Below are 23,460 nucleotides of genomic sequence, written 5' to 3' on the forward strand. Positions count from 1 at the left end.
AGTATAAATGCTGTATTCGTGGTCTGGAGAGGGCAGTTGTTTTATAGAGACGGGTAAAAGGGCAAGGGGCTGAAGCCCCCTTTGATGTCTATGTGTCAGGGTTGGGTTTCCACACCTGGGCCGACAGCCACGGACGTTTTCTCTGTCGGCCAGCTTCTTTTTACGTGTTTTTTAGACAGCTGGTGGATGGAAAATAAGCTCCTGCACGTGATGGCTAGATTCCTGGAAACGGTGGAGCTTAATATATATATATATATATATATATATATATATATATGGTAGAACTTCAATGGGTGGTTTTGCAGGGCTCTGAGGGCCCGGGGGGGTCCGGGTAGGGGGGGTCACTGCTTTCATGGCATCCCGCTGCCTGGCTGAGGAAATGTCCTCATAAGCCACTGTTCTACCAGCCTTCTGCTTCCAATGGTAATCAATTCAGCTTCAAAGGTGCTTCAGACACACATCCACCACCGAGGAACCTCACCCCGACACAACCCCGCGGCGCACGCACGCACGCAGACACACGCACGCACAAACGCACGCACGCAGACACACGCACGCACACACGCATGCTCGCACGCAAGGCACGCACGCAGCAACGCACGCAACACATGCAACGCAATGCGCGCACATAACGCACACGCGCACGTGTTTATTGAAATAGTGTCTCTTGTCACCGCTCAATTTCTTTCCTGGAAATGTGAGAAGAATGTTGGCCGTCTTCTTCGTAACCACTTTAATTATCGGAGGGTTGTAGCATTGTGCTCCTGCCGAGGGGATCGTGTTCCAGCCGTGCCCCTGTAGCGTACGAGAGGGGTTTGACAGAGATGTTATTACCTTAAACCATTCTGGGCGGGAACCCCCTTTTGGTGTTAGCATTATGTCATGCTTTAGCTATTGAAAAATAGCAGATCTACAAGCTCGTAGCGCGCCACCGAGTGGCGTGCTACGAGCTTATAGGTCTGCTATTTTTTTTTAAATCGAAGAACGACTGACTATAGAAACATAGCTTTTTCAGAAAACTGTCAGGATGTAGAAGAACATTTTTTAGAATCTGATCTCAGGTCAGAACGGGATAATTGAATTGTACTAAAATTGAAAAGTGCAAACCAAAACAAAAGAACCAAACAAAGCAGATGGATAAGGAGGAGAGTATTACTGTCTTGACATGACATTGTGATGATAATTGGAAATGTGTCCTCCAGTTATTGGGTATAAATCATATCGTATAATATGTTTGAAAGGCTCCCCCCTTTGAAGGCGTTGAGCGAGCGGCGTTTCACACCAGACATAATTCACCATTACTTTCATATTGCCTCGCCTGCCTCTCGTTGTTTGCATCACGTCCATATTGTCTTAACCCATTCTGAACGGGAGCCCATTTTGGTGTCGGCATCATGTTATGCTTTAGCTATTGAAAAATAGCAGATCTACAAGCTCATATCGCGCCACCGAGTGGCGCGCTACGAGCTTGTAGGTCTGCTGTTTTTTAAAAATCGAAAGAATGACTGACATTTTTAGAATCTGATCTCGGGTCAGAATGGGTTCATCAGACCAGTGTGTGTCCAGTGGAAACCTCGTATGAATCTGATCTCAGGTCAGAATGGGTTCATCAGACCAGTGTGTGTCCAGTGGAAACCTCGTGTGAATCTGATCTCAGGTCAGAATGGGTTAAAGCTGTGAATTAGATGAGGCTGTTTGTCTGCCGATGACATCGTGGCGTGATTACACACATTGTGACAATGTGTGCTCATCAGTGTTTGATTTCGTCGACTAAAACTAAGACGAAAAATGTCCGTCGACTGCCTTTTTCCACTGATGAAAACTACATGGAAACTAAATGAAAACTAAGCTATGATGACTAAAACTATAAGACTAAATATACTGACAATTTCGTCAACACATAAAAACTAGACTAAAATGTTAGGAAGGGACTTTTTTTTTGATTGAAATATGTATTAACAGTTTGCAGAATTACAGTACATTTCAAGCACAAACTCAATACAAAGACTGTTAACTGTGAGTGGACGACGACCCAATTAAGCATTACACTTGTTTACAACAGGGTCCACCATGTTCAATTCATCAAAACATTTAGAGACGTACAAATAGACACTTCTATATAGTTAAAGAACTAGTGGACAAGATATCCAGTATAAGTATAATTTTACACTTGGTTGCATGCTGAAAATAGCTGATCTACAAGCTCACAACACGTCGCAGCGCGACGCGTTGTGAGCTTGTAGATCGGCTATTTTCAGCAAGTGTAAAATCAGTCATTACAACGGCATTCAAAACCCGCCAAAATACATTTTGGTCGACTAAATCACCTGTAGATTTAGTCGACTGAAACTAGACTAACACTAAGACATTCCAGGTGACTAAAATGTGACTAAATTAAAACTATTCAAGAGACTATGACTAAAACTAAAACTGAAATCTGCTGCCAAAAACAACACTCACGCTCATCGACTTACCGAACTGTCATCAATCAATCATTATTCAGAAGAACTACGATATTCTTTCCCCCCAATGTATGTTATGTGCTTTCATAAAAGTACAGCTTGATTGATTGATTGAAATATGTATTAACAGTTTGCAGAATTACAGTACATTTCAAGGCACAAACTCAATACAAAAGACTGACGTTTTGTTATCGCTGCTCTTTTCTCCGTCTAACTTAAAAATTGTCTGAAGGTCTTAAAAAAAATGTCTGAAAGACAGTGTGATACTTAAGAAACTCTAAGAAAGGTCCCTGTGTCAAAAAAACACACACAAAGCACTTGGTTAGTACCGTAGTATGTCAAATGAAGACCTCGAGTGAAAATCGCCCCGGATTTCAAATAGATTGCGTCACTGCCTGGGAATATAGGAAGAAGTTGAATGGAGATGAGATGTTTGACCTTTTCAGATGTCGTTCCCTGTGGGTAGTGAATATTGCTGGAGGGCGACTGGCGGGGGGGCTGTGGCGGTGGTAGGGGTGGTGGTGGTGGGGGGGAGGGTGGTGGTGGGGGGGGGGTTATGGGGAGCCAGTGGTGCGTTGAATTATCACTCCCATGCACCGTTCAAACGCAGCCGAACAGAAACGCCATCACACTCATTGCTGCACTCCCACCACTAATGACTTGGAGACACACAGGGAGGGAGAGAGAGAGAGAGAGAGAAAGATATGGTAAATAGACAGCATGGAGATACTGCGCATATATATATCAGCTTTATATTCGGCTTTTCTCCAAAGCTCTTTATAATAATGTACATTCACACACACACACACACACACACACACCGACGGGCGGCGAGGAGAAAACCATGCAAGGCACCATCCAACCTGCTCATCGACGGGAGCAATTATCGGCGTTCTTCAGTGTCTTCTTGCTCAAGGACACTTTGACACCTACTCTGAGAGAACTACATACTCCGGGGGAGGCCAAGCGGGTTTGAACTGCATGAAGCGAGAGAGGGAGGGAGAGAGGAGAGGAAAGGAAAGGAAGAAAGGAATTGGGTTGGGATGCGAGCCCTCGCGTGTTTGAGTAGCGTGTTAATCCATTTTTGCCGGGAACCCCCTTTTGCTGTTAGCATTATGTTATGCTTTAGCTATTGAAAAATAGCAGATCCACAAGCTCATAGCGCGCCACCGAGTGGCGCGCTACGAGCTTGTAGGTCTGCTATTTTTTGAAAAATCGAAGAACGACTGACATAGAAACATAGCTTTTTCAGAAAACTGTCAGGATGTAGAAGACATTTTTAGAATCTGATCTCAGTTCAAAATGTGTTAAGCTTTGAAACAAATGACTGCTTCTCCCCGGGACTGACTGACTGAGGAGGGGGGGGTATAGCATGGCGGTTGGGGTCACACACTGCGGTGTCAAGTCTTTAGCAAGAAGCCCGTGTCACTCTCACCCTCCGATGATGGAGGGGAGCGGTGCCAGAGAGACGGCTGGCTGGCAGGAAGCATGTCGACACTGTGACAGATGATGACTGAGACGATGTGATGACTTTTTAGTTGACCACGCTTTACACTGCCACCCCCTCCCCCCCCCTTGGGGAAAGTAGGGAGGGGGGTGAAAGCAGAGGTTTAACCCATTCTGACCTGAGATCAGATTCTAAAAATGTCTTCTACATCCTGACAGTTTTCCATTCTGACCTGAGATCAGATTCTAAAAATGTCTTCTACATCCTGACAGTTTTCAATTCTGACCTGAGATCAGATTCTAAAAATGTCTTCTACATCCTGACAGTTTTCCATTCTGACCTGAGATCAGATTCTAAAAATTGTCTTCTATGTCAGTCGCTCTTCGATTTTTCAAAAAATAGCAGACCTACAAGCTCGTAGCGCGCCACTCGGTGGCGCGCTATGAGCTTGTAGATCTGCTATTTTTCAATAGCTAAATCATAACATGATGCCAACACCAAAACGGGTTCCCGTTCAGAATGGGTTAAAGCATGGGTTCCCAACCACTGGTACCAGTACTTGAGCTACCCCTCTGGTGGTATTTAGAGGAGTCGCCCCAAAAAACTACCTGTATTAATATTTATATTAATACAGGTAGTTGTTCTGACCAATAAATTGGTTGAAATAGGCTCTCCAGCCATGCTGGAATGAGTATGACAGGCACACCTAGCCGTAAGACTTTAGGACGGATTTAATCACATTTTCAGAGCAGCAGCAAAATTGTCTTGGGAATGGAACAAAAACTAAACAATTTAAAGAATAAATGACATTTTCCTCCTGGGTTAATAATATCTGAATAGGATGGGTCAGGTCTATACGCTGCTGTATGTAATATCTGAATAGTCCTAAAGTCGGCTCTTCGGTGCTACTGAAATTTTCTGACGAGCCGAAATAATTCCGGCACTACTATTTCGAAACAGCGGTAAAATAGGAGTATGAATCGGCCCTAACAGTTTGCCAAGAAGAGGCAAAGGACACGATGTCTCTGTTAGATGAGAACAGCTGTCAGAGACACACTGGGCGGCCAACTTATCCACCGTCTCACTTTGGCAGTAAGACAGAGTATTGCCCAAGACTTACAACCCCTATTGTACTGTAAACTGCTCTATGCTAGCTACCGTACTAACTGATGTCTGCAAGTATTGTGAAGCATTTCTCTGTACTGTTGTTTATGATTTTTCTAATTTATAGGCTACACATATTGGTGTTCCCTTGTGTCTTATATATATTTATATATTAGGGCATATTGTAGTTCTTCAACTCCCTTGATGTTATAAGTATATGACCTAGTGCACTTACTTCATTTGGGACTACAATTCCCTTGATGTCTGTGTAGTCACTGGAATGCTGGGCACAGGTGTCTTGCATTGGCGATCAAAGTGACAACCCAGCTGGGACCTCCTTATTATGTAGTCTACTGCTGCGTGTCCTTGTATGCCTGGTGAAGGTCACACCGTCCAAGGCTTATGCTTTAAAACTCTAGATATCTGCACAGTGTTTTGAGTCTGCTGTTTGTAAACTCAGATATCTGCACAGTGTTTTGAGTGTGCGGCTGCTAGCTGTTTGTTCTGTATAGCCTATAGTGGCCTTATAATGAAATGCTCAGAATAGAAAGTACAAACTTTTGTTACTTTTTTCAGCCTGGCATCTCTATTTTCAGCATGTGGGATTTGATGAATATCAAACCAACGTATTCAGACAGAGATTCCTCAAAAGGGGGAGCATATACTTTTGGTCCGACATATCATTGGTTGGAAGGAGCATTAATTGGTCCGACTCGGGATAGGGTTGGGGGGGTTAGGTTTAGGTGTGCTGCCCCGTGCTGGCGGTTATGGTTAGGGTGAGGGTTTTGGGGTAGGTATAGTCGATCGGACCAATGGTATGTCGGACCAAAGTACAGTAACCCCTGAAAAGTGACGGTTTTGGACATATAGGCCCAATAAAGGCCTGACATCGACACACACCATTAAATATCACTCGCCTAGCCTATACCATCGATAATCATTTCATCATCCATATCATTGATCGCCCCCCAAAATGATCAAGGTGATCCTCTTCATTGCAGCCATGTTGTCCAATACAAATTGAATGTTTGTTTTCGGATCAAACATGTGGAACACCCTCTTCATTCCTTCATCACCTCATAACATCACACCTCTCTCTCTCTCTCTCCCTCTCCCTCTCTCTCTCCATCGTGTTCCATCCAGACGCCATCTTGTGCGACGTGGGAGAGTTTCACTGTCACGACGACCAGGACACTTGCATCCCGGAGGCGTGGCTCTGTGACGGAGAACCGGACTGCCCCGACTCCTCCGACGAAACGGACCAGAGTTGTAAGTCTCCCCATTTCATCCATTCTTCTGTCACTGCAGTGATACCTACATAACTGTAACCCTTCCATGACAGGCATTGTATTTTAACCTCTGTGTTGTCGTCGAGGACAGTTGGAGGAACTCGTGCCGTTTTTTTTCCAAGGAAGTGTTGTGGCTCTGGCTCGCTCGCTCTCGTGGCGCAAAGCGTAGATACTTTTGTGAATGTAATAGTTTTATTAGGTTAATATTGCTATAATGTTTGTAACATTATAGTAACGTTTTAGAAAAGCAATAAGCCACTCGAGGCCTCAGCTTACCGGGTATTTTACACTGGCTGCGGGGTAGAAGACGCATACACGATACTTGGGCTATTAGAAAATAGCCAATGCATTGCCATGCACTGCATTGTGACATAATTATGATGTAGGCTGGCTATTTTTGAAATAAATTATATATTTTTGATTAGCTCGTGTAACTATACAGCTGTCAAAACAATGTTGGGTTGGGAAAAAAAAGTACATTATCTGCTTCTGAGAATTGAAATACTTATACTTGAGTATACCTCAAGAGTAAATCCACTTGTTTTTTCAAACACAACAGTGTTATTTTGTTTTGCCACTGAGCCAGAATGTAAGTTTGACTACCTTTTTTCACTGACGAAAACTAAATGAAAACTAAAGCTATGATGACTAAAACTAAACCTAAATATACTGACAATTTCGTCAACAGATAAAAACTAGACTAAAATGTTAGAGAGAAAGATATCCAGTAGAAGTCATTTTACACTTGGTTGCATGCTGGAAATAGTCAATCTACAAGCCCACAATCGCATAAAATAAAATACTAAAATCGTATGAGATTTAGTCGACAACTACAACTAGACTAACAGTAAAGCATCCCAGGTGACTAAAATGTGACTAAATGAAAACTATTCAACAGACTATGACTAAAACTAAAATGTGCTGCCCAAAACAACACTGCCCCAGACAGACGACCACATGTTGAGAACCATTGCTGTGTCTTCTTGTTTTTTTCAAACACCAAACAGTGTTATTTTGTTTTGCCACTGAGCCAGAATGTAAGTTCCTTATTTTCCTTCACGGTGTGAAGCTTGAAGGACACGCCGTGCTGACTTCAGATCAGCAGCTCTCTGATAACAACATGTCTGCTGCAACTCAATCAATGAGCTCTGCTCCACACCTCCAGGTGTCTGTCTGTCGCTCACTTTATTTAGCCCATTTTGGCCCGGGAAACCCCTTTTTTGGTGTTAGCATTATGCTATGCTTTAGCTATTGAAAAATAGCAGATCTACAAGCTCATAGCGACATAGAAACATAGCTTTTTCAGAAAACTGTCAGGATGTATAGAAGACATATTTTAGAATCTGATCTACAAGCTCATAGTGCGCCACCGAGTGGCGCGCTACGAGCTTGTAGGTCTGCTATTTTTTGGAAAAAATCGAAGAACCACTGACATAGAAACATAGCTTTTTCAGAAAACTGTCAGGATGTTGTAGAAGACGTTTTTTTTAGAATCTGATCTCAGGTCAGAATGGGTTAGAAAGAGATTACACTTTCTTTTCTACCTCTCTGCACAACAAATCCTCCCTGTGGGTGGGTGTGTGTGTGTGGGGGGGGGGGGGAGAGGAGGAGGGGGTAATCCATGCCTCTGGTATTGATACCCCCCCCCCCCCACACACACACACACACACCCCACCTCTCCTGCTCATTACTTGTTTTTCAATCGCTAGTAGCGATATGTTTTTCTTCAGTGTGTTTCTGCTCGTCTACATTCATTACATTACGAAAACAAGTCTGGATTTAAGTAGTATAACAAAACTAAGGGCCCTATTTTGTATTAAGGGCCTTATTCACATTGTTGTGGCGTGTTCGGTCATGCAGAACACGCAGGAGAACAATCAAAACATGTTTGAAGTGGTCAATTGGGACTGGTGAAGAGTGTGTGCGCGCATGTGGGTGTTCGCGCACATGTGTGTGTGTGTGTGTGTGTGTGACTGTGTGTGTGTGGGGGGGTCTATTGTAAGGACTTCCAGTGTGCCTGTGTGAGAGGAAGCCTGCAATAGAGTGTGCGTTGTTGTACTGTTGTTTTGACAAATACCGCAATTATTTTCGGCATACTTTTAGCCACTTAAACCCTCTAGTCTCAGTGAAATGGAGTTACAACTGAACTCATATGTTTTACGTCCATTTCACTTTGGTGTGAATCCATCAAGCTGTTGCGCTTTATTTTGATGCGTTTGCATCATTCACCGTAAGAGGAGGAGGTCAGTGCGGTAGTCATTTTGTAAAGAAATCCTAGGCGTGTACTTTATTTGGCAAGTTCTGGCAGTTACTTATGGAGTGGGTTTACAGTAAGTGACAAACTCTGGACTCTTTGTTATTTTCTCATGACATTTTAACCTTTCTCTCTCTTTTCTTAATAATAATAATAATAATAATAATATCTCAAACTTATATAGCGCTTTTCTGAGTACCCAAAGACGCTTTACATGGGGGGGTTTACAGAGGTAACAACAAATTAAAAACAACTTTAATAGAAAAAAAAAAGAAAAATAACACTAAAAGCTAAAGAACATTAAAAGACAGTGAAAAGGGTTAGCTAGGGAAGGCAATTTTGAAGAGGTGGGTTTTGAGGGTGGATTTGAAAGTTTGAAGGGTGGGGGCATCTCTGAGTGCCTTAGGGAGGGCATTCCACAGGGTTGGGGCAGCAAAGGCGAAAGCTCTGTCCCCCCACGTACGGAGTTTGGTTTTGGGGACATCGAGGAGGTTTGCATCACCAGACCTGAGGGAGCGAGAGGGGACATGGCGTTTGAGGAGGTCACAGAGGTATGGGGGAGCCAGGTTATTTAGTGCTAAGCTTTTCTTGCCTCTGCTGTTAGCGGTTTGTTTGTTTGTTTGAGAGGTAGTGAACTGAAGTGCTGAAGTCTAGACTTGTTGTTTGGGTGATGTTGCACCTTGAACCTGCTCAAGGACATCCGTTAGGTTGTTGGATGAATTCTTCCAGTAGAGGCTCGTATAGCAGCACATTATTAAAGGTTATATATCATATACTGAAGTGAAACAGAGACCAGGCTTTCCTCCGAGGTGGTGGAAAGCCTGGTGAGGCAAGCTAAAGGGTCATGCAACAGAAGGTCACGGGAGTCGCCACAATCAATAGGGTTCATGTATGTAATGTCAGGTGAGGATGTTGACCAGATGATCACCCCTCAAGGCACAAGGCCATTAAGGGTCACTAGCCTCGGGAACGCCAGGTGTTTTGGTTTCAAGAGAAGCGCCCAGGAAATCTGGTCTAGTTTTTAATCCCACGATTTTGTAACTCATTTTTTCACCCAGTGCCAATTATTATCAGGGCTTGACATTATTAAGGCTTGTCCGGTTGTCCGGGACACGATTAATAAATCTTCCCTGAAAAGTATATTAAAATGTTACTTACATTGTACTCTTCATGTGTGTGTGCGCCCACATAAATACACTTGCGTTGTCGCTACCTCGACTTCCCCGCGCGTACAGAAAAAACAACCGCAGGAATCATTGAAAATGAATTACTAGGCGTGCTGATCACTGCCCGTTTCAAAGGACCACATTTTAAGACCTCAAATTAATTGATGATCAGCATAGTTACTGTAGCTCCCTAACCTCTGCATTGGATTCTTCTCTTTTAGACTAGCTCAACAAGCTTTGGCTTTTTTGTGCATAATCCACGTTGGCGCGTGCATGCTTCGGAACTAGTGACCTGTACAGTAGGTACTTTATATTTCACCAATAACAACTGCAGAGCTTCAACAACCTGAATGTTTGTGTACACAACTGGTCTGAGGGTCTTGAGGGGGTTCCAGGGGATATCACCCCCCCCCCCCCCCCCATGCAGCAGAATCAGTTTACTGCCAAATCAGTGTATACAGTAAATATCCTACTCCATAATGCAATATGAATACAATAACTATAACCTTTGAACTCTACACAAATTCATGACCACTGGTATATTATACTCATCCAGACCAAAGTGGTTTGAAATTGGCATATAAATGTCAGCTTGTTACACACATACCTCCATATCTGTTTGAGCAGCAGAGCGGTGGTACAGTATAGTACTGCAGCGTTGCTCCACCTTTTCCCCCAAAATTACCGTAATTTGACGACAAGCACTTGTAATTTTAGCAGTTGAGCCGCTGTGGGTCCCGACCGAGACCTTGAGAATCACGGTTGTATAATGTATGTAACGCGGAACCCCATAGGCTGCTCCCCCCACAGGCGAGCCCCCTCGCTCTGATTGGCTCCCCTGCCCCACGCACCTATGATCTCGCTCCGTTGTCCCGTGTGATATTTGGCTAAACGATTGGATCTCCGTGCGGGGCTGCACCGTGGGGCCAAGTCGTTTACATCTCCACCAGGTGCATTTCATTATCATTTATACATTTATGCGGAAAAGGCCCCTGTTTTATTTACAACGTCTGTGGAGAGAGAAATATCCTATCCTCGCATATTTACATATTTATCTCGGGAATTGGACACAGCTCATTATCATGGATTATGTATTGGGGGAATTATATCTAAGAGTGTGTGCGTGTGCGTGTGCGTGTGCGTGTGTGTGTGTGTGTGTGTGTGTGTGTGTGTGTGTGTGTGTGTGTGTGTGTGTGTGTGTGTGTGTGCGTGTGTGCGTGCGTGTGCATGTGTGCGTGCGTGTGCATGTGCGTGTGCGTGTGTGTGTGCACACGCAACCTCATCCAGGGGCAGCAGCAGCATGGATGACTCTCCATAGAACTCATGCAGAAACAGCTATAGGGCCTTTTATATATACAGTACAGGTTGATGTGAGGACTGAGGACACACCGACCGTACATACTGTACGAGATCACAATCACAGCGGGGGGGAATTCAGCAAAGTGTGGTACAGTAGGATCAGCACTTTGATGATTTCAGCGTGGGATATTCGGGGCAGCTGGGGTCAGTTTCATATTCATACTGCACCCACCTACAGTTCTATGCATGCTTTTGGTCTCAGAAGCACTTTCTTCGTCCTTTGTTTCAAACTTGACTACGGTAGACGGTGGTCTCAAAAACGTATGGGGAACTTTGACAGACAATTTACAATTTAGGCATTTAGCAGACGCTCTTAATCCAGAGCGACTTACATTAAGCAAGAACAAAAGCATGTGAATACATCACATAAAAAGCATTTATCATGAAACATGCGTAAGCTAAGAAAGTAACAGTGGAATATCTATATAATGAAACTATAGAAAAAGATATATCACTGACAAAGGTCTTATAGGACCGAAACGTTTGCTTTTTAATTGCACTTTGAGCACTTCAGAGCACTTTATGAGCATGATAAAATAAAATATATTTTCTTAAGTCTCACAGTCCAAGGAGTTTTACTTCTATTTTTTATATACGGTGAGCGAGTCTTTTTCTGTCAAAGTTTTCTTTTGTTCTCAGCCCACTTAGCCAATGTGCTAAATATTGAAAACAAAATAGTAGGGCTGTCTGTCATGACCGCAGCGTTTTACTTGATGCCTAAATCACAGCAATTTTCCACCTTTATCATAATTCTGACGAGACTTTGACGTAAACGCCACGCCAAAACTCAGTCTGTTCAGGAGCTGTCGTATGACAGCATCGTCTGGACCTAAACATTATGTATTCACTCCTAAAATGTATAGCTTTGATGAAACTAAGAAATAATACATGTGAAAAAGATTGTCATATTAAATTGGTAAGGTGTAAAATCATGCAATTAAAAACAATGTTTTGCTTAAATTGCTCATTTTAAACAGTGCTTTGCATCAGCACATCTATACGGGTACATGCCGAGGATTTTGGGAGCGGCTTCGTGCTGGGATATTTCCATGACATGGAGAGACATTGGAGACGGTCTTGGGTACTGTAAGCATACAGTACAGTAGGTTCACTCATATTATTAATAATCAGTCACTCCATAAATGTTCATATCAGGCATGGGGAGGCGAGAGGGTGGTCTTTTTTTATTATTATTGGCTTTCCATCATATAACTCTATGCTTTTAATACGTTGTTTGGTCGTATTCCAGTTATGGGGCGTTTCGCAATTATGTTAAGGGCGTGTTATTGAAATGACGCTCGGTTTCACCCGTCATATGAAAGGTTACAGTGTGCAGTTTCATAATATGTGACCGGGGACAGTGGTTTAATATACAAGGGGGCCCTGGTCATTTTTCAGTTCTTTACATATTTTGAAACTGCACACTGTAATCTTTCATATGATGTATTGCTCATTGAAATTGGGGGGGAAATGAAGAAGATATGACCATTTGAAACTGACCAGAAATGTCAAAATAGAGCATTCCCCCTTCAAAGATTTCAGCAGTGATCTGTGACTTTAGGGGGCGCTGTTTTCCCTTCATTCCTCCATTAGTCAACAAGTAAAGAACTGAAAAATGACCATGGCCCCCTTGTATATTAAACCACTGTCCCCGCCCCGGTCACATTTATTTATTAAAGCTCCAACCAAATTGACGTTATAGTGCGTCACAGTCCCGCCCCCTTTCATGACGATGTGAGACCCAGAAGTGAATTCCAACCGTTCATTTTCTCCATAAAGGCTTTTCAAAAAGTATTTATTGAAAGAAAGACATTTCCGCCGCGGACAAAGCCAACTGGAGTTGTGACAAATCATGACAACAAACACAACACAACATTTTGGGCCGAAAACATAATTACAAAGAAGTTAAAACTCTTCTTTCTAATTATTTGTTTCGGCCCGAAAAATGTTGTTTTGTTGTCATGATTTCTCACAACTCGAGTTGGGCTTTGTATACGAGGGCTTAAAAGGTCTTTAAATATAAATCCTTTTTGGAAATGTCTTTATGAGGAAAATGAACGGGGAATCATTTCCTGGGCCCTGGTAGGAGGGGGCGGGACTGCGACGCTCTTCTAGTCTATATGCTCAGTTGTTTTGGATCCCTTGATAAATGCCACGTTGGAAAGGAAAGGAAAGGTACTATGTTTACCCAGGGTAACTGGACTAAAGGTACTATGTTTACCCAGGGTAACTGGACTAAACTCAATAACTTGTTTACAGCCAGGCCCTGCTCATAGAACATTTCATGGTAGGGGTTCAATGCCTTGTCCATTAAGGGCACTTCAACTGTGGTAATTTTAACGTGCCGGTCCGGGGATACGAACTATAGCGACCTTCCGATATCAAGACCGCTTCGCAAACCGTTCGGCCACCGCTGCCTGTTGAAGTGGGCGCACGGCGAAAAACCCACGCTCGAATTTAAGGCAGAAGTTACACTAAATGAGGGCCGAAGTGTCACAACCTCAACACCTACTGTACATTTCAAGTATACTGTACTTATCAGGGTGTGAGAGGTGCCCAAACTGCCCATGCAGTTCAAATGGGATTATATTTTGGGGGCGGTCGTGGTCTGAAGTGAAAAGGTTGAGAACACTGACCTACAGTATAGACACACAGACACATTCTAATGTTCTTCCAGACACTGTTGCCTTGCCAGATTTGCCACGCGTCTCTTTCTCTCTATCTCTCTTTCTCTCTCTCTCTCTCTCTCTCTCTCTCTCTCTCTCTCTCTCTCTCTCTCTCTCTCTCTCTCTCTCTCTCTCTCTCCACCTCTGCTTCTTCTGCCAAGCGAGATGTAATCGGCCGAATCTCGGAAGCACATCGAGGAGACAGAACAGAGGAGGAGGGTGGGGTGTGAGTGTGAGTGTGTTTGTGCGTGTGTGCGCTCGTGATGTGTATGTGTATGGAGGGGTGGGTAGGCTGTATTTCATTACCTAGACCTGTCCGTGTGTGTGTGTGTGTGTGTGTGTGTGTGTGTGTGTGGGGGGGGGGTTCAGTTGTCCCCCCTCTCTCTCACACATGGGAGCTGCGGTGAGGGGACAGGACAGCCAATTGCCAGCCATCCGGGGGAATCATCACGCGGAAACAGCCCCAGATGTCCAGTTAATGGCTAAAGAAAACCTCAGTAAAGTGGCAATTCTCCAGTTCTCCAGTTCTCCTGCAGCACCTGGGAGAGAGACAGAAGCTCTCTCTCTCTCTCTCTCTCTCTCTCTCTCTCTCTCTCTCTCTCTCTCTCTCTCTCTCTCTCTCTCTCTCTCTCTCTCTCTCTCTCTCTCTCCACTGTAATGAACAGTGTCCACACCAAGACAATAGCCCATTTAAGACATTTTGGGCGGGAGCCCCTTTTGCTCTACTTTATAACTATTGAAAAATAGCAGATCTACAAGCTCATAGCGCGCCACCGAGTGGCGCGCTATGAGCTTGTAGGTCTGCTATTTTTTGAAAAGTCGTGAAAATGTTGGCGCAAATCTTTGAATATATATTTCAGAGCGAACATTTTTAACTAAAATATTGGCTTCTGGGGGGTCCCTGGAACTACATATACAAACAAAACTAATGAAAACCCCCTTATGGCCACCCCTAATTAACAGTGGATTGTGCCTTTATACCTGCACTATTCATATTTTTATTTCATCATTTTTAATGCCAATAGAAAAACCTTTATGGTATAAAATATCTGTTTCTCCAGATCAGGTAAATAATTGACGATCACTGATTGAGTCATTTGGAGTGAAAATCTGCCGATTTTAAATCGGCACATTTTTTTGGGGCCTTTTCTTAGAAATAAGGCTCGTGTGGTTTTCAGGTAGTTGAAACAACAGGCAGGCAACAAGCCCATGGAAGAAAAATAATAAAACGCTGAAGCAAATTTGCCTATTGGCCATCGAGGCTCCAGCTAATCACATTACTATAGCGTAGTTTACTCTGTGCGTTTATACGGGGGAAGTGTAAATGTCAGGGCTGCCCACTGGCTGCCGAGGGACACTCTAGAACAGCCTGTTTACTGTGCATTAGAGATTAGGAGCAGCGAGTGCCCATAATTCACTTCCCCACAACACATCCCTTTCATTTTTATTTTATTAAAACATTCACTCATAATGTCTAGCTCCCTGGGTATATATCGACAGTACAGTATATACTGTAGTATACGCCTCGCTTAACCCATTTTGGACTGAGGCCGATTCTACACAAAATAATGTCTTCTAAATCCTGATAGTTTTCTTGAAAAACCTCATGTTTCTGTCAGTCGTTTTCAAACATTTTCATGTCAAGGACCCCCAAAAACATATATGAAATAATTGGCCGCCGATCGACCCCCCTTCTGAAAATATGTTGTTTCATCAGGGACCCCCACCAAGAGCAAATATATTCGCTCTGAATGAATATATGATTTGGGCCACATTTTTAGCGATACGTTTTTTTTTTTTTTTTTTTATGCAGATCTACAAGCTCGTAGCGCGGCACTGAATGCCACATTCCGAGCGTGTAGGTCTGCTAATTTTTCAATAGCTATAAAGAATAACATATAAATGCTTAAAACACCAAAAGGGGGTTCCCGGGCCAGAATGGTTTAACGGGGCGCTTGTTGTGAGCATCCCTCCTCCTCTCCCTCCTCCATGAGGGATTCAGAAAGATTGTCAAGAAAGATTGTCATATCAAACTTTAATATGACAAAGTTTGAGAAGCACTGCCCCAGAGGACTGGTCAATAAAATAATAGGGGGTCAGCAGCCGGCTGCTTTCAAAAGCATCGGTCAGGAAAGACTCAGAGGCTGCTGTTTGATGAGTGAGACCAAGGCTTGACCCACTCAACGCTCACTGTACCCTAAAGACCACCTCACTGTACCTAAAGTACCTCACTGTACCCTAAAGACACGTAGCATGGAGGAGGGGGAACCGTTTCAAAGACTCATAGTAAAATACATGTTGAGGTTTTTTATTTATTATTATTATTATTATTATTATTATTATTATTTCTTTACTTTCTTACTGGAGTATTTCCAATTTTCTACAAGGTTTTACAGTACAGACTTTTTTTTAACTTTGTAGATTTTGATTATTATACAAAACATAATACATTAACCGCAATTTGATATTTGAAAATAGCCGATCTACAAGCTATTTGAGCAGCTTGCAGATTATGCTATCAGATTTGCAGATTTGAAATGAGACCTTTCTGCATAAAGAGTTTACTGAAATACCAACAGTAAACTCTTTATGCAGAAAGGTCTAATTCTAAGTACATTTTGATGACAATACTTTTGCACTTTTTCTCCCTGTTGTTTTTTTTTTAAATACCAAACATTGACTTACTTACTTGAAGGAATTGTGTGTGAGCTGTGAGTGCTTGAGTGAGTAGATTGGGCGCAGGTGTGGGGCATTGAGTAATTAGGAGTGGAGGGAGAGCAGAGCAGGACAGAGGGAGAAATGTTTGTGAAGATAAATTAATGTAACACATGTTATTACTTATTTTATAAGTTGACCAGGTTAGTGAAAAAGTAATCTGTTGTTTTGAGTTACAAGTGTTGGACTGGTTGATGGACAGTGGTTTCAACAAGGAGTTACAAGGACGTTTTCCAGCTTCACTTTGACTGCATGTGTACATGCTGTTAGCATGCTAGTTGGCTAAGCTAGTTGGACAGTGTAGATTCATGATAGTGGGAGCTAGGAGGAGGTAGCCTGTTTAGCTAAAGCAGTCAACTCCTAAAGCTACTAAAACCTTCCTGAAGACGTCGCCTGAAGCAAGACATATCCCAGATAGCGGGTTGAACTACCAGGCAACGCTCTTAACCTTCCTCTGGCAACGTGGGACCTGCCCCTCATCTCTTCTTCTCATTCTCTGCCCAGCCATTGTTCACCTTCCACCTGCATGTGTAGGCCACACAACACCACCATTCTTCTGAACTGTAAGTTGCCCTTTGACTCACAAGACTGAAGCCATATTTATGGACAGCAGTATCAGGCCTGCAACGGGGATTTTTTTTTGAGTACTCATTTTATTTTGTTTATTTTTACATGCCGGCTTAGATAGTGTTGTGTTGTTTTTAGTCATTGGTGGAGAGGAGATGAGACCAGTGTTGTTTTTAGTCATTGGTGGAGAGGAGATGAGACCAGTGTTGTTTTGATGTCATTGGTGGAGAGGAGATGAGACCAGTGTTGTTTTGATGTCATTGGTGGAGAGGAGATGAGACCAGTGTTGTTTTTAGTCATTGGTGGAGAGGAGATGAGACCAGTGTTGTTTTTAGTCATTGGTGGAGAGGAGATGAGACCAGTGTTGTTTGTCATTGGTGGAGAGGAGATGAGACCAGTGTTGTTTTTAGTCATTGGTGGAGAGGAGATGAGACCAGTGTTGTTTTAGTCATTGGTGGAGAGGAGATGAGACCAGTGTTGTTTTTAGTCATTGGTGGAGAGGAGATGAGACCAGTGTTGTTTGTCATTGGTGGAGAGGAGATGAGACCAGTGTTGTTTTTAGTCATTGGTGGAGAGGAGATGAGACCAGTGTTGTTTTTAGTCATTGGTGGAGATGAGATGAGACCAGTGTTGTTTTTAGTCATTGGTGGAGAGGAGATGAGACCAGTGTTGTTGTTGTCATCGGTGGAGAGGAGATGAGACCAGTGTTGTTTTTAGTCATTGGTGGAGAGGAGATGAGACCAGTGTTGTTTTGGTCGACTATAGAAAAATGTTCGTTGACTACCTTTTTCCACTGACGAAAACTAAATGAAAACTAAGCTATGATGACTAAAACTATGACTAAATGTATTGACAATTTTGTTGACGAATATAAACTAGGCTAAAATGTTAAGAAGGGACTACAAGAGATCCAGTATAAGTAATTTTACACTAGGTTGCACGTAGATCTACAAGCTCATAGCGTGGCACGCTATACAAGCTTGTAGGTCTGCTATTTTTGAAAAATCTTAAAAATGCGGCACAAATCTTTGAATATATATTCTTTCAGAGCGAACATTTTTTATAAAGACTCTCCATTCTCTTCACTGAGCTCATCAGTATCGTTGACACACTAACAGACAAAAGACAGCCGCATCCCGGAGGAAGACAAACCACAGCATTCTGGTACTCGGGGAGCCTGATTACCGGGGATTGCAACATTCTGTATTGTATTTCACACACTGTACTTTGGACTAAGTTATAGTAATTGACTTCTTTCCCTTCTTGTTTTGTGTTATGCCGTCGTCCACACCAATTATCACGACATAACTTGCACAATGGCTTGGCTGTTGATCAGCTGAGCATCACTCGGTTTTATTTTTAACCCATTTTGGCCTGACGTTGAAATCGGTTTGTTTCTATATCAGTGGTGCTCAATATTTCATATCAAGGACCCCACAAATTATATGTAATATGCCTCCACCCCCCCCCCCCCCCCCCCATCTGAAAATATGTTGTTCCAGGGACCTCCCCCCCCCCCCAGAAGCAAAGATTTGAGTTAAAATGTTCACTCTGAAATAATATAAAATCAAAGATTTGAGGCACATTTTCACGATTTTTTTCAAAAATAGCAGACCTACAAGTTCATAGCGCGGCACTCGGTGCCGCGCTATGAACTTGTAGATCTTCTATTTTTCAATGGCTAAAGTATAACATAATGCTTTAAAACGCCAAAAGGGGTTCTCGCCCCAAAATGGGTTAATATACACAGCTGTAGATATAATTCCATAACCATAACCCAATTCCTTATCCTTTATCTGCCTACACGTTCCGAAGATACATGTTGGGTGGCATATTATTTTTTCCACAGCAGTGTGGGCTTTGTTCAAACCCTTATCTGTGCCTTTAAATGAGCTAAGAGAGTGTTGTGTGTGTGTGTGTGTGTGTGTGTGTGTGTGTGTGTGTGTGTGTGTGTGTGTGTGTGTGTGTGTGCGCGCGCGCGCACGCTTGCTGCCAAGCACAGCAAAGCTGTGGAGCTATACAGTATAACCCATATTTCAATAGAAATCCATAAATCAAGTGAACAGCCGGCACATATTTTTATTTATTATTGTTTATTTATTTTCCCTCATTACTCGTTTGTGCGGTAGGTCCTGTCCTTCATGCTCTGGCTGTTACTGTTTTTGTTTGCAGGAAATCCACATCATAAGCAATTTGAAATCCACATGAGAAAGTAGGGAATCCACCACAGATATCCATATTGTGTCTATCGGTTGGAATTGAAAGCTCATATGTACGGACGCACACACGGATTGCAGCCGTCCGTAGGTGCCCTTTGAGAGCAGTTTTGAAGGAGTCAAGGGATTTGCATGTCTTAATGACTGTTGGTAGGGCGTTCCACATTTTGGTGGCATAGGAGCGAAATTAATTTAGTCCCTTGTTTGTGCTGAATCTGGGTTGCACATGGTTTGTTGTTGCACTCCCTCTGGTGTTGTGGGTGTGGACTTTGTTGACATTAAGGAAGTATTTAGACAGGTGGTACATGGGTATCTTGGTGGTGTAGCGAATTTTGTTGACCAGACCCATTGCACTGTACTGTCAACCCTATAAGGGCCGATTCATACTCCTATTTTAGAGCTGAATAAAAGTGGGTTCGGGTCTGTAGAGCCTACAATGTGACGTCTTTTTTGCCTCCATTTATGTTTTTTTGTTATGCTCTGTGATGTGAAGCACTTTGGTTTGACCTTGGTTATTGGAAATCAAGTTTGATTTGATTTGATTTGAACAGTGTCTTTCTAAGTTTGCATGATTGGCCCGTTTTGAACAAAGAGCCTCAAATCATGAACGCAGCGTGTGATTTACGTGAAATCTTTCACAGACTTTCCTACTAGCCTGAGGAATACATATATATATATATATATATATATATATATCCCACCCTTTCCACATTGGCCTGTTATAACCAACAGGTATTTTTGCAAAACACATTTTTGGAACAAAATGCCTCAAATCTTTTTTGCCACTCAAGGCGTATGAAGAAAATGCCACCCTTTTCACATTGGCATATTTTAGCGACACCAGGAGGCCACAACCTGACCTGACCTGGTGGAGACCTGTGTCCCGAGGTTATAGCGCCACCAGGAGGCCACAACCTGACCTGCCCTGGTGGAGATGACCTGTGCCCTGAGGGGCACTTTTTCTAGTTGTTAGTGTACCATTTAGAGTTGTATAATAGTATAGGTTTCTTGAGGTATTGTCATGGATGTATTATTTTATTGGCTGTTATTTATATTATTATAATTTGACAGCTTTGAAGTGTGATTTTATTTCTGCCTCTTTGGTTTCTGCCCAGTTCCCACTCAGTTCCCTGCACTGAGACTCAGTCTCAATGTGTTTTTACTGGTTAAATAAAGGCTAAATAAAACTTTCAATTTTAGAGTTTTTTATTGAGCATAGAATAGGGTTATAGACAGGAAGTAATGTAGTACATATGTCATGCTTCTTTTTCTATTTTTACATACAAATACAGAGAACAGACAGGGAACAGGACAGTTCTGGTAGTACATGGACAGAGTTGTTTTTAAGTTGGTTTGGTCACAAAACTGACACTGAGACAAAACAAAAATTAGACTAAACGAAACGGAACAAGAGACAGGACGAGTAACGACCCCCCACCCTCCCACTTGGAACTTTGACGCCTTTTTCTATACATTTATTTCAATAGGGTAATTAGTAGTAATAGCCAGCAGGGATATATGAGAAGTAGAAAAGAGAGAAAAATAGACGGAAGTATAAGGAGTGGGGTTGGTGTGCGGAGTAGGAGGGGAACAACATGGTTTATAACCATTGGTCTATGGGACGATCAGCAGACTTGAGAGATTCTCCAGATAGGTTATTGTCGGACCCCAGGAGGAGGTGAATCCTCCTGGAGAGCAACGTAGATCGAATTTAATTTTTTCGAGATTCAGGAATAGCATGGTATCTTTCAGCCAATGGTCTGGTTTAGGGGGGAGTGGGGATTTCCATTCTAGGAGGATTCTCCTTCGAGCGAGTAGTGATAGAAAGGCTATACAGTTATGAACCTTTTTGTTACACTTAATATTTTTTGGAAGTACACCAAAGATTGCCACTTCAGGACAGGGGAGTAAGGATATACTAAACATTTCTGATAAGGATCGAAATATAACAGTCCAATATTGTGTTAATTGGGAGCATGACCAGAACATGTGTGTTAAGTTAGCTGGGGATATGTGGCATCTATCACACTTGTCGTCAACACTGGTATACATTCTAGCTAGTTTAGCTTTGCAGTAGTGAGAGCGGTGCAGAACTTTAAGTTGGATTAGGTTTAGCCTGGCACATGAGGTACTACTATTTACCTGAGTGAGGGCGTTACTCCACGTCTCATCTGTTATGGTTTCACCTAGTTCCCCTTCCCAGCCTGATTTGGTTGTATTAAGAGAAGTGGTCCTTAAATTAGAGATAATGTTATAAATATAAGACAGAAGGCCTTTTTTTTGCAACGGGGCATCTAAGATGGATTCAGTTCCAGATTTGGGAGAGATGTTAGGAAAAGAAGGATTATGTGACTGGGCGAAGTGGCGGATCTGGAAATATCTAAACAAATGAGAGTTAGGTAGATTGAATTTAGATGATAGTTGCCTGAAGTTAGCAAAAATGTCGTTGACGTAGAGATCCTCCAGTCTAACGAGTCCTGATCTAGACCATAGAGAGTAAGTTGGGTCTGACAGTGCGGGGGTGAACAGGTGGTTATTACGTATCGGGCTATAGGGAGAAAGTTCTCTGAGGTTGAAAGAGGATCTGAATTGGGACCATATTTTCAAGGTGTTCCTAACAATAGGGTTGGAGGTATAGCGGTTCTGGGAAATGGGTAGGTTGGATGTGATAAGAGCCAATAAAGATGTGCCCAAGCATGAACTGGCTTCGTTTTGGCACCAGTCCAAATCAGGATTGTGAACCCAACTGACCAACTTGGATATATTAGCAGCCCAGTAATAGTACTTAAAGTTGGGAAGGGCGAGTCCCCCGTCAGGTCTGGATCTTTGTAGGGTTTCTTTCTTAATTCTCTGAGATTTATCTCCCCATATAAATGATAACATGAGTTTGTCCAGATTACGGAAAAAATACACAGGTATAAATATTGGCAATGCTTGAAACAAGTACACAAAACGGGGTAGAACATTCATCTTTATACTATTCACTCTTCCCGCCAAGGATATATTCATGGTCTTCCATCTCTCTAGGTCCTGTTTAAGTTTGTCAACAAGAGGCTAAATAAAACTTGACAAGGAGTGTGAACTTCATGTGCAAGAAATTCACAAAGTGAATGATTACTACATGACGTTATGTTAAAATGTAAGCAGTGTGTTTACCTTGTGGCTCTGTGTGTGTGCAGCACTACTAGAATGTGTGTTATTTTCTTCAGATCAGATGAGTTCACTCACATCCACATGCCATTTAAAGGCAGGCGTTGAACTCTAAAGAACATAATTATAACAAAGGCAGAAACATAATTACATAATTACTCATGTGAAATTACCGCAGGCGGGGGGGCACGGTATGGCACAGTTGGTATTGCTGTCGCCTCACAGCTAGAAGGTCCTCCTGGGTTTGCATTGCAAGCTCACAATGCTTTGTGAAAGTGTGAAAATCCACACGAGTGGAAGTGTCTTCCTTTTTGTTTCACGAAAGGTGTTTGTTAGCCCACATTAGTGCTAAAACGTTGCTGGGGTTGTTGATAAAAAATAAAAATAAACCTCTTTGTAAGCTGCGGACTGTTGAGAATACACAGGCCCGGTACGCCAGCCAGCCAGCTAGCCCAGTGCGTGCCGCGCGCTGCACTAACTGAATACACAGGCCCGGTACGCCAGCCAGCCAGCCAGCTAGCTAGCCCAGTGCGTGCTGTGCGCTGCACTAACTGAATACACAGGCCTGGTACGCCAGCCAGCCAGCCATGCTAGCCCAGTGCGTGCCACGCGCTGCACTAACTGAATACACAGGCCCGGTACGCCCGCCCGCCAGCCAGCCAGCTAGCCCAGTGCGTGCCGTGCGCTGCACTAACTGAATACACAGGCCCGGTACGCCCGCCCGCCAGCCAGCCAGCTAGCCCAGTGCGTGCCGCGCGCTGCACTAACTAAATATACACAGGCCCCGTACGCCCGCCAGCCAGCTAGCCCAGTGCGTGCCGTGCGCTGCACTAACTGAATACACAGGCCCCGGTACGCCCGCCAGCCAGCTAGCCCAGTGCGTGCCATGCGCTGCACTAACTGAATACACAGGCCCCGTACGCCCGCCAGCCAGCTAGCCCAGTGCGTGCCGTGCGCTGCACTAACTGAATACACAGGCCCCGTACGCCCGCCAGCCAGCTAGCCCAGTGCGTGCCATGCCATGCGCTGCACTAACTGAATACACAGGCCCCGTACGCCCGCCAG

General features: G+C 43.3%; 1 protein-coding gene across 1 annotated transcript in view; it reads left to right on the forward strand.

Moving 5' to 3' along the window:
• lrp1bb (low density lipoprotein receptor-related protein 1Bb) overlaps window positions 1–23,460 on the forward strand; it is a 634,358-nt gene that overhangs the window by 126,924 nt on the left and 483,974 nt on the right. Inside the window, exon 2 of the mRNA XM_080786185.1 lies at window positions 6,157–6,282. Within this exon, the coding sequence (XP_080642311.1) occupies window positions 6,157–6,282 (126 nt within the window). The remainder of the gene's footprint in view (window positions 1–6,156; window positions 6,283–23,460) is intronic.

This window comes from Protomyctophum bolini (assembly GCF_963924005.1).
Source record: "Protomyctophum bolini genome assembly, chromosome: 16".
NCBI classification, from domain to species: Eukaryota; Metazoa; Chordata; class Actinopteri; order Myctophiformes; family Myctophidae; genus Protomyctophum; species Protomyctophum bolini.